General features: G+C 40.3%; 1 protein-coding gene across 1 annotated transcript; it reads right to left on the bottom strand.

Moving 5' to 3' along the window:
* Positions 1 to 1,633: 1,633 nt before the first annotated feature.
* On the bottom strand, positions 1,634 to 3,143 carry LOC113714960 (cytidine deaminase 1-like). The gene is made up of 3 exons (XM_072069637.1): positions 2,900 to 3,143; positions 2,022 to 2,514; positions 1,634 to 1,937 (listed from the first exon to the last, which is right to left on the bottom strand). The coding sequence occupies exons 1-3, from the start codon at positions 3,141 to 3,143 to the stop codon at positions 1,634 to 1,636; spliced, it is 1,041 nt and encodes a 346-aa protein (XP_071925738.1).
* Between the last annotated feature and the right edge of the window lie 10,286 nt (positions 3,144 to 13,429).

Here is a 13,429-nt window from a genome sequence, read left to right as displayed (position 1 = left end):
TTTGGTTCAAGGCTTCTAGCCTTTTATTTCTTTTCGGCCCTAGCTAGGCTTCTAGCCTTATGCTTCTGTCATGTATACAATAATAAAGATGTACGTATCATTAATTTAATTTTTAAATACGCGATGGACAAAATCTTATAATGTTTCGAACCTCAAATGCTGCCTTTACGACGATCATAGAAGATTACTGTTATTTTACCAGCTCTAATGGAAATATTTAGGTGGTTAGACAATTTTGCAATGTGGTGAATTATCAAAGCATTGAAATAAATGTTGCAACTCCTTTTCTTTTTCCCCCCAGAATGGTAAGAGACGCCGAGTTCTCACCTTGTGGTCTGGCTTAATTATCAGGCGAAAGCTAGCTTCAGTACTTATTTTTTTCTATATCCTTCAAATTTTCAACAATCTCTTTTGCAAATGTTGGTGAAAACTCTAGAATTCTTCAAGTACCTTTTTCCCGCAACGAGTTTAATTAGTGCTAGCTTAAAAGACACGTACCAATGTACCACAGACGCAAAAGGATTCCATTTGCCCACAAAAAAACAATGAGATGGGGGATTACATATCCAGTAAGACTAGTCAGTGAGAATTTTGTTTTCTTTTTGGCGATTTCTTCAGTTACGTACAAGGAAGATGTGCGCATACAGAACTCTCGTCAACGAATTGTGAAAGTCTTCGCGGAGCGATGGAGTGGTAATAGACCCAAGAGGAATGAACAAGGCGCCATGATAACATGAAAAACATATTTGTGGGGGACCATTGAGAACTGAAAAGGCCACATATTGTTGTTGTACTTGATGACATTATTACTCCACAGGAAATCCCACGCTATGTAAGGACAGCAATTTGATGATCATAATAATGATGTCAAATTGACCTTCCTATGACGTCATCTTTCTCTTAGGTTTTTTCCGTGGATCAATTGTCTGGCCTCTTGCGGTGAAATGGTGTCCGCCCATGATCGTTTCTGACACTGAGTTGCATCGCTGCAGTCAGGCAGAGGAAGAATGAGATATATCGCACACGCAGGAAAAGGGATGACAGATGATGATTCTCTGGGTGTATACTCTGTTCAATGTTCACGAACATTTTATGTGGACACGGGCTAGTGGGATTGATCATCATATAAGCTTATTCCTTCTGTTTACCAATTTCGAAAGAAGATTAAATGCTGCTTATGGTTTTGGATCATCATGAAATTAATAAGGTTCAAAAAAGGGCAAATTATCCAATTGGCCCTTGAACTCTTTGTCTAGGTAAAAATAAGTTCCTCATCTATTTTTTGCTGACTTTAAGCCCTCAAACTTGTAAAATTGGACACCCGTGACCCTTTTAGCCAGTTTCTCCGATTTTGCAACCGGAAGGCCAATTCACACGAATGCCAGCGTGCTTCTTCAAAGGGTATTTTTGTCCGCATCTTCTAAACAAAAATGGAACAACTCCTCCTTCTTCCCTCCATTTCTGCAAAACCCTCGTTGCCGCCGCTTTCTCTCTTCTCATTCTCTGCAGGAGAGTGATACCACCACTCTCAGGAATCTCCCCACTAGCAGAATCATAGCTATTCCTTCGACTGCCCAATTCTCCCCCACTCTGGACACCAGTCCTATCAAAATTAGACGCTAAAACACTATTCTCATCCAAACCTTCCAGTGGAGATGCCATTGCAGCCGCTATTCTCGGCGAGACCACCATAGTTGTCTCCGGCGAGACCACCATATCCATAAGCGCAGGGAGTAGGAGCGAGTTCAAGTGAAGAGATCACACAGCAATTGCAATGAACCAGCCCCAAACTCAGATTATATGCTGCAGACTCGATATATGATCCCCTGTACACTTTCCCTTCGGGATCCATCAGGGCCACCCCGAATAGGCACCTGCTATACGGTGCATGTGACTTGTTGGCAGCCTCCAAGGCTTCTATCCTCAGAAGGGCCTCACTTTCTTCCAACTCTCCCTAAAACCCATTGCTTAAATTTTTAAAATTCCCATCAAGTTCGGATTCTTTTGAATAGCCATTGCACAAATTTGCCTGTTTTCGGGAAGTATCAAAAGATAGCCCAGTGCTATGGGGTTCGAGGAGGAGGGGAGATTCTTTATCCAATAGATCACAGGGGCCAAATGGGTTGGTTAAGAATTCCGGCAATGGCTTAAAGGAGAGGGGAGATTTTGAAAAGTTTTGATTTGGGTGGTCGGAGGTGATGAGGATTTGGAGAGAGGAAGAATCCCGGAGTTCTTGGAAGAACTGGCGGCAGTGGCCACAAGGGGCAGCGGAGACGACGAGAGCAATGAGGCGAGGGCAGCCATTGACGGCGAGGTTGTTGCAGAGGAACTGCTCTGCGTGGACGGATTGATGTAAGGGGAGACCAGGGAACTCGAGATCGACGCCTATAAAAACGCGGCTATTGGAGCCGAGGCCGACGGCCCTGACGGAGAATTTGGAGATGGGAGGACGAGCAAGGGACTGGGCTGGTTGAACCAAGGTGGGGAGGAGGTGGAGGAGTTGTTCCCTTTTTGCTTAGAAGATGCGAACAAAAATGTCCTTTGAAGAAGCACACTGGCATTCGTGTGAATTGACCTTCCGGTTGCAAAACCGGAGAAACTGGCTAAAAGGGTCACGGGTGTCCAATTTTACAAGTTCGAGGGCTTAAAGTCAGCAAAAAATAGATGAGGGGCTTATTTTTACCTAGAAAAAGAGTTCAAGAGCCAATTGGATAATTTGCCCTTCAAAAAATGATCAAGTTTTGATTTTGATTTTTTTTGGTACAGTGGAGGACCATGGTCCCGTTACATAATAACTAGACGAGGTATTGCCACTCTACAAACATCCGGGCCGAGAAGCGTTTCCAGCGTCTGTGTGGAGGGTTCTTGAAAACAGTTATCCCTGAAGCTAAACTCTTACCTAGCTTTGCTAAATGATCTGCACGGTAGTTTCCTTCACGCCAGGAATGTTCCAAACTGCATTCCCATTCATAGCCTAACAACCCTCGGATTCCCGCTACCAAATTCCAATATTGGTTCCCTTCAGATGCTTCTTTTATCGGTGACAAGGCCAAAACAATCCTTTTCCATACAAAGACTATTTCCACAAGATTACCATGCAAAATGAAAAGCTTGGAGTAATTTGTCACACGGTCATTTGGCATCACCAAATACGTTGCAAAAAGAATTTGGCTGTGTGTTTAAATTGAAAGATTTGACGAAAGATTTGAAATGCAATCAAATCACATTAGATTGTTTAGATTATTTGAGATGCATTTGGATTTGTAATCCCTTCTAGATTGTTTGAATTACTTGAGATATTTGGGGATTTAATCTATAAATTATTTAAATACATCTAAACGCTTAAAATAAGTGATGAATTACACATCTAAATACCTTCCAAATAATTTAAATAGCTTAAAGAGATTTGAGAACATTTCAAATTTTTAGTCAAATCTCTCAATCCAAACACAACCAAAAAGAAAATGAAAATCTCCATAACAATCCTATGATATATTAAAAAAAAATTTATCATGTTGAGAGCGAAGTATGGTAAAACCTTCTTGATTATTATTTCTTTGTCATATCCTCTATAATGGCAACAGGGGAGGATAACGGTAGATAATGCATATGTAGGGCTTTGCCCTTAATACCACAATGGTTGTAATATACAAACAAGTGTATACAAGTAAATGATTTCGTAATGTTTAGGCATGACGCATATGTGGCACTTCGTCCTTCATCAATTGCAGAAGAATTATCCCATGCATTTATCAAAGTGCACACCAATTGTTGGAAATTTGCAGTAAATAACAAATCTAAACTAGACAAATACAGAGACTTTGAGGTGTGAAAGTACTTTCTTAAGGTGACTTTCAAAGTGATGAATGCAATCCTTTTTGAATAGGTGCATAGGTAGTTAACCAACTACTTATCCGAATCAGAAAGCCCCAAGGTGCCCCAAGTGTCAAGATTTTATATATCTTTCAATTCATATTCAAGTGTATGAGATATAAACTGAAATAACTTTCCCACCAAACTTTCCCTCCAAACTAATATTTTGGAACAAGTTTGTAAAGGAAACAAGACAATGATGCATATACAGACAATAAGCACTTTATCCTCTTTTAATGTGGGACAATGAACTTCAACATTCTCATTACAAACTATTACCAACACCATTCACGAGTTTGTTTGGACAAATTAACATAGAATCCAAGTAAAAGTGGATATAATTTGACATTAACACCAACCTCTTGGTTGGTGAAGAAGGGAAAGAGGACGCCTATGTTCTTAACATGCTGCATGTTAAACATTCTTAACATTTATGTTGAAGTGGTGATGGTTAAAAACCTCAACTTCTCGAAGCAAAGAAGGTGAAAAAGAGAGAGAGAGAGAACGAGAAAGCCGGGGGTATTATATCTCATGATTTTGTTTGTTGCTAAGGATGCGTGTGTGGAAACACATAGTATATGATAGGTTGAAGATAGAAAGAATAAAGAAACACATTAAACTATGATTAGGATGTGATTCCCAGAAAGAAAACCTATAATAATCCCACGAGGCCCACAAATGTTCAAATCCTATGAAAAGTGGTAGATGGGAGAATGTGAGATCAGAGTATGGGCAACTTTGCCGTTGCTTTATTTCCCTTTTCTTTGCTTTAGTCTTTACAGCATGCTCAAACATCCTGCGCCTTGTATTTTATTATTTAGTATGGCTAAACAGACAGGGAGACACCCGCACAAGCACACCTTTCTACCATTTTTATTTTTCTCTTGGATTCAAAGCTATTTTTCTTTATTGAAATCCCCCTTTCTTGTTACCTTTCCATACCTGTTAGTCTCACTAGCTTCCAAGATTGATTTCACAAAAAGCTGTTTCTGCGTCAGGTTTGCGACAGCATTTTCTTAAATAATCTTCTCATCTTCAACAATTCATAAAAGATTCGTTCAATGCAAGATAAAGGTGGGCTTTGAATGTCCTTTTTGCTTCAGAACATGTCTACTTACTAGCATAATTAATTTCTTCTTTGCTGTTATAATTGGTACTAATCAACATTAACCTAATAAACAGCAGATTAACCTTAATTTGCAAACCTTTTGGTCTGGAAGGTTGTGAAAATTGGCTAGGGACTGGAATGCTTTATCATAGAGATTTTGATTTCCCAACTGAGTCCTGAACTGCCTCTTTAGTCACCATTAAACTAACATTTTCCTCCTCTTCATCCAATCCTTCAAGTGGCCGATCCATGAAATGAAGTTCGCAAACTATATATTGATGGATGCATATTATTCTTTTTTTCTGATAAACGGTCAACACTGATTCTTTATCTAACTTTTGATGATTGAAACTCGTGACTTACTACTAATTACCAGTGAAGCATTGATCACCTGATCTATACTTCATTGTGAAACTTCGTGGAACTTCTTATTTGTTGTACGTCGAGACAAAAGTAAAATCTTGATTTTGTTAAGAAATTAAGTCTCATACGGTAAAAAAGGGAAAAGAGAAAATCTTGGGGGAGGGATGGGGAGGCTGCAGGCACTCCCGTGCATTCTCCCCACCCTATACCTGCCAGCAGCCATTCCCCGGCAACCCCTTTGGGTTAATTCCTTCCCCACATGAAGGTGACAAAGAATCAGTGGCTTTATAGCTTAGGTTCACTAAGATTCTTGTGCTTTCTAATCATGCAATTTCGTACTACAATAATGACAGAGAATATTTTCCAGTCAAAAGTATCTACACATTGCAACATGTCAACAGCTCTATAAATTGTCTAGGATTTTGTAAGATGCTTTGAGCATTTCCGGTTTGGCCGGAAAGCTGAGTTGACATGACAAATTAGACCAAACGATCTGAGCAGGATAACCTAATTTAAAAAACAAAAGCTACTGAAAATGAGCAAGGAACAACCGATTGGGCGTGAATGTGCGATGACTCACTGATTTTAACAAAAAAAAAAAAAAGAGAACCAAAACAAAAAGAAGAAAAGCTAATGATGGATCCGAAATGTTGGTTTTCTTAAAAACATTTAGAAAACGAATAGCGTGGAACATTATCCCGTACTCTTCACCCAATCCTGCTCGTGCTTTCCCCCACTCTGAAGTCACACTCATATTTTACCACACGTTTCATTTGTAGCAATCTATTTGACTCAACTTTTACTATTTCTATTTTGAATAACCTGTTAGATGAACTGCACGGATATAGTTTTGAGCGAGAAGGATGGAAAATTTCAACAATTTATTGTAGAAAAATAAACTATATATCCAATCATTCCAATAGAAATTACTATAAACAACAATAATTAGATTTTTTTTCTCTGCAATAAAAAAAAAGTTTCCCTAAATGACGGGTGATTAAGGGTTTGAATCATTTGATGAAGAGATTGGGATAGCTTTATACAAATAAAACGTCGAAGGTTTATCTATATACTAGTAAAAACAAAAAAAACAAAAAAAAATCACTATGACGCTGCTAGGGGTTGGTCGTGATGATGTTTATTCCCAAATGCTATTCACCTTTCCCTGAGAAAGGCGTCAATCCTGCTATATTATTTTGGATAAATTAAAAGGCTTACCGACCAAATTTTTTTTCCTTTTCTTTTATTATTTAGGAGGGTTATCCATCCATCACTTTATTTCGAAGGACTTTACTTTAATTATTAGGATTAAGGTTTCTAGATCGCAGTGAGTCTACATGTTAACATTGATTATGGACATAATATTGCATCGATTGCATTAATTAGAAAAGAAAAGGCACATCGATCTGGGCGCTAATAGCTTCTGATAAGTTCTGGAGGATAGACCATTATGACTTTATGGGTCCATCCACGTCAAATTAATCTAAACAATCTTCTTACCTTTTAAGCTTGAGGGTCAACTTTAGGGTCAAAGCTCCAGGCCAATTGGCAACAGCACTGTAATATCTATCATATCTTGTTTAAGTCTTTTGTACTGCACCTAAATAGGTTCCTCTTTTTTCCTTTCTTTTTGGTGTCAAACCGCATGCCCGCCCGGTGTTTGAATTCATCATCTTGCTTTTGTTTACCAGCTTGTTGAAAATATCCGTCTTTTGCAGCCAAAATAAAACTACCAAAATAAATATACTGCTAATTGGACATTTGAGACCGCCAGTTACTAAAACAATGAACACAAACTATCTACCCAACTTCTAGGCAAAGTTATGTACATGAACTAAAACTGCAGCTAGTTGATTTTCATTTTCCTTTCGCAATCTTTTCATAGAGGAAAAACAAAGAAGGGAAGATAGGACGGGGTCTCAGAAAAGGGGAAAGAAAAAGGGCAGATGAAACAAATATCACGACTAGCGAGTATTGAAAAAAAAAAAAAATTCACTGATCAATGGAGAAAGAAAGATCCACTGAAATTCAGATTGTTTTCAGTTGCTTTGCTTCTTTAATCCTGAATAAATTAAGGTTCAACAGGATTGTTTAATCCCAAACCAGGAATAAATTAAGGTTAAACAGAATTCTTTAATCCGTACTTCCATTTTGTTCGGAAAGGAAAGCATATATCCCACCAAGCATTTTTCACTCACGAACTGAATCTGCAGTAAGCTTTGAATCCTAAAAGTCATTTGTATTTTTTGCGAAGCCCTTAAAAGAAGGTCTAAAGTTTGCGAAGAAGAAGAAGAAGAAGAAGACAAAGCACTCAAGCTGGAGAATATCAAATAATCTGATTAGGGCACTAAATCCAGCAATAGGACCCTGCGGCTCATCCTGCTTTTCACGTCCACTAATCCTTATAAATGAAACTGATCTTCATGTACAGCCAGTCAATGTTGCTTTACAAGGGTACCCTACACAAAAGGCAATGTCGTTCAATAGCAAATTGATACATTTATTCCGTACCTTACTTAGCTAGGACACCTTCTTCAGATCAAACGTCATGTCCATGCTCTTTATATTCCACGTTAATTTGCTAGACTAAACCAAGATTGTCAATTGACTGTGTAGGTACGATGGAAATTGGAATCAACACTTCCAAGTCTAAAGTGAGACTAAAATTGGAATTTACTTTTCACGACTTCAACTGAGATAATTGATATTGAGAGTTACTGTTTGAACAGTTTGTTGTCGATAAATTTTGTTTTCTTAAAATACATAACAGATCGATCCAAAATACCTGAGCCTGCAGAGAAAGATTATTGCATCTTTCATCTCAAAAGGAAATCATTAGCCAACTTTCAAAATTTTCAAGAAGAACTTGCTACAAAAATAACAATTGGATTGATATTATTTGTAAACAATTATTTGGAATAACACTTCATATAGCACGTTTATGATATGATGTATGTGAAATAAAAAAAGATTAAAATTTATATTTATGATACAAATTAAATAATATTTAAAATTTTTTTATGAATCATGCTACCCAAACAAACCCATTAATGTTTAGGCAGACATATCAATGTGTGTGTATATTAATCACAGACAGAGTAGGTATGATAGCAAATGCATGCAATGACATTTATTTACTGGACTATTACAACAAACTTCTTTTTTTTTTTTTTTGGGAAGAGGAGGGAAAGAGAGGAGGGGGGTTCATGGAATTGGGAATCATTATGATATCTGGTCTACCGTCAGTGTCCAACATCGGGGCTTGCCCAGGCGTAACCGCTCATCCATAAATGGAAAGAAAGGAAAATAATAGGAAAGAAAAAGGAAAATTAGCATTGATTTTTTTTTTTTTTGGTGAAAGTATTAGCATTGAATTGATAGAAGTGATTCTTCCTTTTGAAGAAAGGACAAAAGATGTGCCCCGGGAATATGGACAAGCCTAATCCCCTACTCCTACCAAAAGCCCTGATATTAGGCACTCTGCCCAGCTATTGCTCTTTGCAATTTGTCAACTTTTCAATGGATTCCTGGCTTTCTTCTACAATTGATCAACGTGGATTTTCTCAAACCCGATTAAGCAGATCTTACTTATTCTAGTGGAAATGGAAGAGTGAATGTCATCTGGTTCTAAATCAGCTTGTTGACTGGCTTGATATTCAGACTAATAGACTGTGAAATCACATATTTGTAAATGGTCATATTTGCTTCTACTGGAAAAGAATTGGGAAAAAAGTCGTCTGATTGTGTCAGATAAATTATTTACACCATCCATCAAGTAAAATATATTATTCCCGCAGAGATAAGTGAATAACAGTCCAATTTTGTTGTATTCAGCTTTATTCTGCTTATAAAATTAATTTTAGTTACGTGAATTATTCTTGTATCAGGGCAGAGTTGATGGAAGCGCAATGGAGATTGTCCTAATTCCTAAATGGAACAACCCGATGGCTGGGAAAGAAGGTGGCCTCTCTTGCAGTCAAGAGAGCATTATCAAACTTTCCACGGATGGCTGAGAAAAGGGTACGAAAGGGCCAAAGGACTATTCCTGGAACACTACATGTCTCAGAGAATTTCTGTCTGATACAACTTCTGTTGTTCTAATGGATGTTTTGCATGAAACAAAGAATATTATATTTAAACTTGTCTCTTCTCCCATCTATCTCACTGCAAATTCGTAATATAGTCTTCTCCCGTCTATCTCACTGCAAATGCGTAACACAGGCAGAGGGAAAGAAAATCAGAGTACTAGAAAACCTCGGGTATCCTTACGGTAGTGTCAAAAATATGCTGTTTTTCTGTGAGAATGGCAGTGTTGAATATTGTCTGATATGATTGAAATTTGATTTTTGTGGTAGTTGTATAACCACCTCTTCGGACATCATCTCTCAAATTTTAATTAGGATTTGCGAAACCAAACCTTTAGAGACTTGCCTTTCACTGGTATTTTGTGAGCAGCATCACAATCTGCATTTACCAGTAAAAACAAGTGGTAATTATCACTAGGCCCGTCTGCAAAGCCTTCCTTTCCCCGAAATCCGTTATGGTAAAACTTTCCGTGTATGTGTAAAATCAATACTATCTTTTGAGGTTCCTAGGATAATTGCATCAAAAATATCCAAAAAACATAGTTAATAATCGTATTTTATCTGTATAAATATATGTTCGTACGTATCATCCAAAAAACTTTCGTATTCATACATTTCAAAAATATTTTTAAAAAATTGCATAATTTTCAATTAACCGGATAAAACATGTAAAAAAAATATTAACATATTATACTTCAATTTTTTGAAAAAATTTTAAAATTTGAATAAGGATAATGACATACTTCTGAATTAAATTTTAACATCTCATGTATAAAAATAAGTTTAAAGTTGGTATAGATGTAGTATAGTCTTTAAAAACTACAGTAAATTTATCCACATTTACTAGTACCAAATTAGTTTTTTCTTTCAATTCGTACACAATTTATATTTATGTTTATTTATTTATTAATCTATAAATCCTAATAAAATTAAATAGCACTTGTAATCCAATTACACATCCCAAATTAAAACTGCTCAAAATTTTTAATTTGTACATATTGAAATATTTTAATTTAATCCAAAGAATAGATTTACACAATCAATCATGATGTTCTAAATTTTGAAGATTTGTATAAAATGAAAAAAAATTTTCCAACTACATTAACAAATTTATTTTTCAAATTTAAAAATCAAGTGTAAACCAAACTACGTCATATGTGCAACATCTATGATGTAAGCCACATTAAAAAAAAAAAAAATTCAAAGTGTAGCTGCACATCATATATGCAGCTACGATAATACTTTTTTTTAATTGACATTTTATAAAACAAATAATCTGACTAACACTCACAATTATATATACACACACATATACATATATACATGTATATATTCAAAGTGTAGCCTCACATATTACTTTAAAAAAAATTTGACATTTTGAAATTTTGTGGCCGATGTCCTTGGTGGTTGCACCAGGAAGTCAGGTGCAATGTGGACGTTGATCTCTATTGGCTGGGCAACTCTTGCTCTGCGTTGCTTTTTAGGTTGTGAGGAAGAATCGAAAGCTGTAATGGATCTTGTAGTGGGGCAAATTTCCCAGTAGTCACGTGTCAGTTCGGACATGATGACCTGTCAGCTCGGCCAACTAATCTACGGATGCTGTGATATGGCAGCTTGGGCAGAGCAGCTCGGAGTAGAGGGAGGTCAGTTCGGCCGTAGTCGCCGCCTCTTCATGAAGTGGGCCTGATGGGCCGCCGCCTCCGGACCTTTATGGGTTGTCATACGAAACCCTAGAAGGACTCCGAACCCTAAGGGGACTCCGACTCCTATATGGAAACTACTACTCGTTAAGCCTATAAATATAGCACTACTTGACAACTCAAGGTACGCACACATAAGTATTCTCTACTATTACTCTACTCTCAAGCTCAACTGACTTGGCCGTCGGAGCTATTCCGGGGACCTCAGTCCCCTCTCCGTTTAATTCTCTCTCTGCAGGACAGGTCGTCCGTTCTCTCCCCGTCAGGTCGGCCACTCTCTGTTAGCCCCGCCGTCTGTCCATCTGCAGGTCGGTTCGTTCACCTAGCCAGCTCGTCCCTGACCAGCTCGCTCAGCTCACAGCAGCTCAGCTCGGATCGCGTTCCAGGACTGAGCTCAGTTCGCTAGCTTTCCTCCCATCAGCTCGTCCCTGACCAGCTCGCTCAGCTCACAGCAGCTCAGCTCGGATCTTGTTTTTGGCAGCCGCATCAATTGGCGCCGTCTGTGGGAAACACGTATATTTCTTCTCTTGCAAATCATGTCAAAAACTAGGTCTCAGAGAAACACTGACGGATCCAAGAGGACTGAACGAAGTGGCCCCCAAAACCCCCATCAGGGTCCGACTCCTGGAGACGAGGGGACGGGGCTTTCACGAATCCCGCCTGAACAGCTGGTTCAGACGGTGGCGGAAAACCTACCTACCTTCGAGACAATCATGAACTACCTCAAAGGGCAGATGGGAGGTCATCATGACCAGGAGCCTAAGGTCCAAGGAGTGGAAGGAATTGGGCAGTCAGAATCCCGAGCAGGAAGTCCTAATCCCCGGCCGAAGCGGGTGCGCAGGGAGCTCATGCATGAACAGATCGAGGTCATGGAGACTTCCCACAAGAACTCCCGAACTGAGCACCCGAACCCCTTCCGAAGGTATTCAAGGGGAGAGCTCTCCCCACGAGAGGGGCAGCACCAGGGGCAGGATGAGCTGGACCTGCTGTGGGATCCTGAGGCGGATAAGTACATCGCCTTTCCCTTCGTCCCTGACGTTGAGAACTACCCGCTGCCTGCGAAATTCAAAATACCGACTATGAAATCCTACGACGCGACTACGGATCCGGAGGATCATTTGTTCGCATTCATGACGCAAATGCACCTGCAAACGGCCGCGGATGCGGTCAGATGCAGGACCTTTCCAATGTTCCTGGAGGGAAAGGCGCGCCAGTGGTTCCAGGGACTACCCCCCAGGTCAGTTCGGTCCTTCAGCCAGCTCGCACGACTGTTCTCAGCTCAGTTCATTTCGTCACGAGCCTTCTCCAAGAGTACTGCTCACCTGATGACAGTTCAGCAAAGGCCTGAGGAATCGCTGCGTGAGTACATGGTCCGATTCAACAACGAGTCCCTCCAGGTCCGGGATCGGGACGATAAGGTCGTCATGGCCGCCTTCATCAACGGACTGCGTAAACAGAAACTATACAGCGAGTTTGTGGAGAGACCTCCCAAGTCAGTTCGGGAGATGCTGAATCGAGCTCACGAGAAAGCTAATGCAGTGGAAGCTAATCGCCTGAAGGGTGAACAGGAGAAACTGCAGAGATCGTACAGGCCATAAGAGCAGCCGAGGCCGAGCTGACCGGAGACGCAGATGAGGCCAAGCTGGCCGGAGAGGCTGCCGAGGTCATGAAGGCCGCAAGAGCGGCCAAGGCCGAGCTGACCAAAGACACAGCTGAGGCCAAACAAGCCGGAGAAGCTGCCGAGGTCACACGAGCCGTGAGATCAGCCAAGGCCGAGCTGACCGGAGACGCAGATGAGGCCAAGCTGGCCGGAGAGGCTGCCGAGGTCATAAAGGCCGCTAGAGCAGCCAAGGCCGAGCTGACCAGAGACACAGTTGAGGCCAAACAAGCCGGAGAAGCTGCCGAGATCACACGAGCCGTGAGATCAGCCAAGGCCGAGCTGACCGGAGACGCAGATGAGGCCAAGCTGGCCGGAGAGACTGCCGAGGTCATAAAGGCCGCGAGAGCCGCCGAGGCCGAGCTGGCCAGAGACGCAGCTGAGGCCGAGCAGGTCGGATAAACTGTAGAAGCCAAACAGGTCGGCGAGGTTGTACAGGCCGAAGAAACCAAGGAGGATGCTGGACAGGCCATCCCAACCCAGACATTGTATATTGATAGAGTATCAAGCAAGGGTGTGGAGTTGGACTCCTCCTAATCAGCCCTACGGGGGAGAAATTGGCTTGCGCCTTGAGGTTCGACTTCAAGACCTCCAATAACGAGTCCGAGTATGAGGCTCTTTCATTAAAACTCACTCACTCTGT

This window comes from Coffea arabica, chromosome 10c (assembly GCF_036785885.1).
Source record: "Coffea arabica cultivar ET-39 chromosome 10c, Coffea Arabica ET-39 HiFi, whole genome shotgun sequence".
Classification (NCBI taxonomy): Eukaryota; Viridiplantae; Streptophyta; class Magnoliopsida; order Gentianales; family Rubiaceae; genus Coffea; species Coffea arabica.
The sequence above is the reverse complement of the archived record's forward strand: the minus strand, read 5'-3'. Positions and strand labels throughout refer to the sequence as shown.

Coding starts and splice junctions, on each gene's coding strand:
- LOC113714960 (XM_072069637.1), bottom strand. CDS start 3,143: ATGCCAAATGACCGTGTGACAAATTACTCCAAGCTTTTCATTTTGCAT. Junction 2,515..2,899: donor AGATCATTTAGCAAAGCTAG/GTAAGAGTTTAG, acceptor GCATCTTCTAAG/CAAAAAGGGAACAACTCCTC. Junction 1,938..2,021: donor TCCCGAAAACAGGCAAATTT/GTGCAATGGCTA, acceptor GTTGGAAGAAAG/TGAGGCCCTTCTGAGGATAG.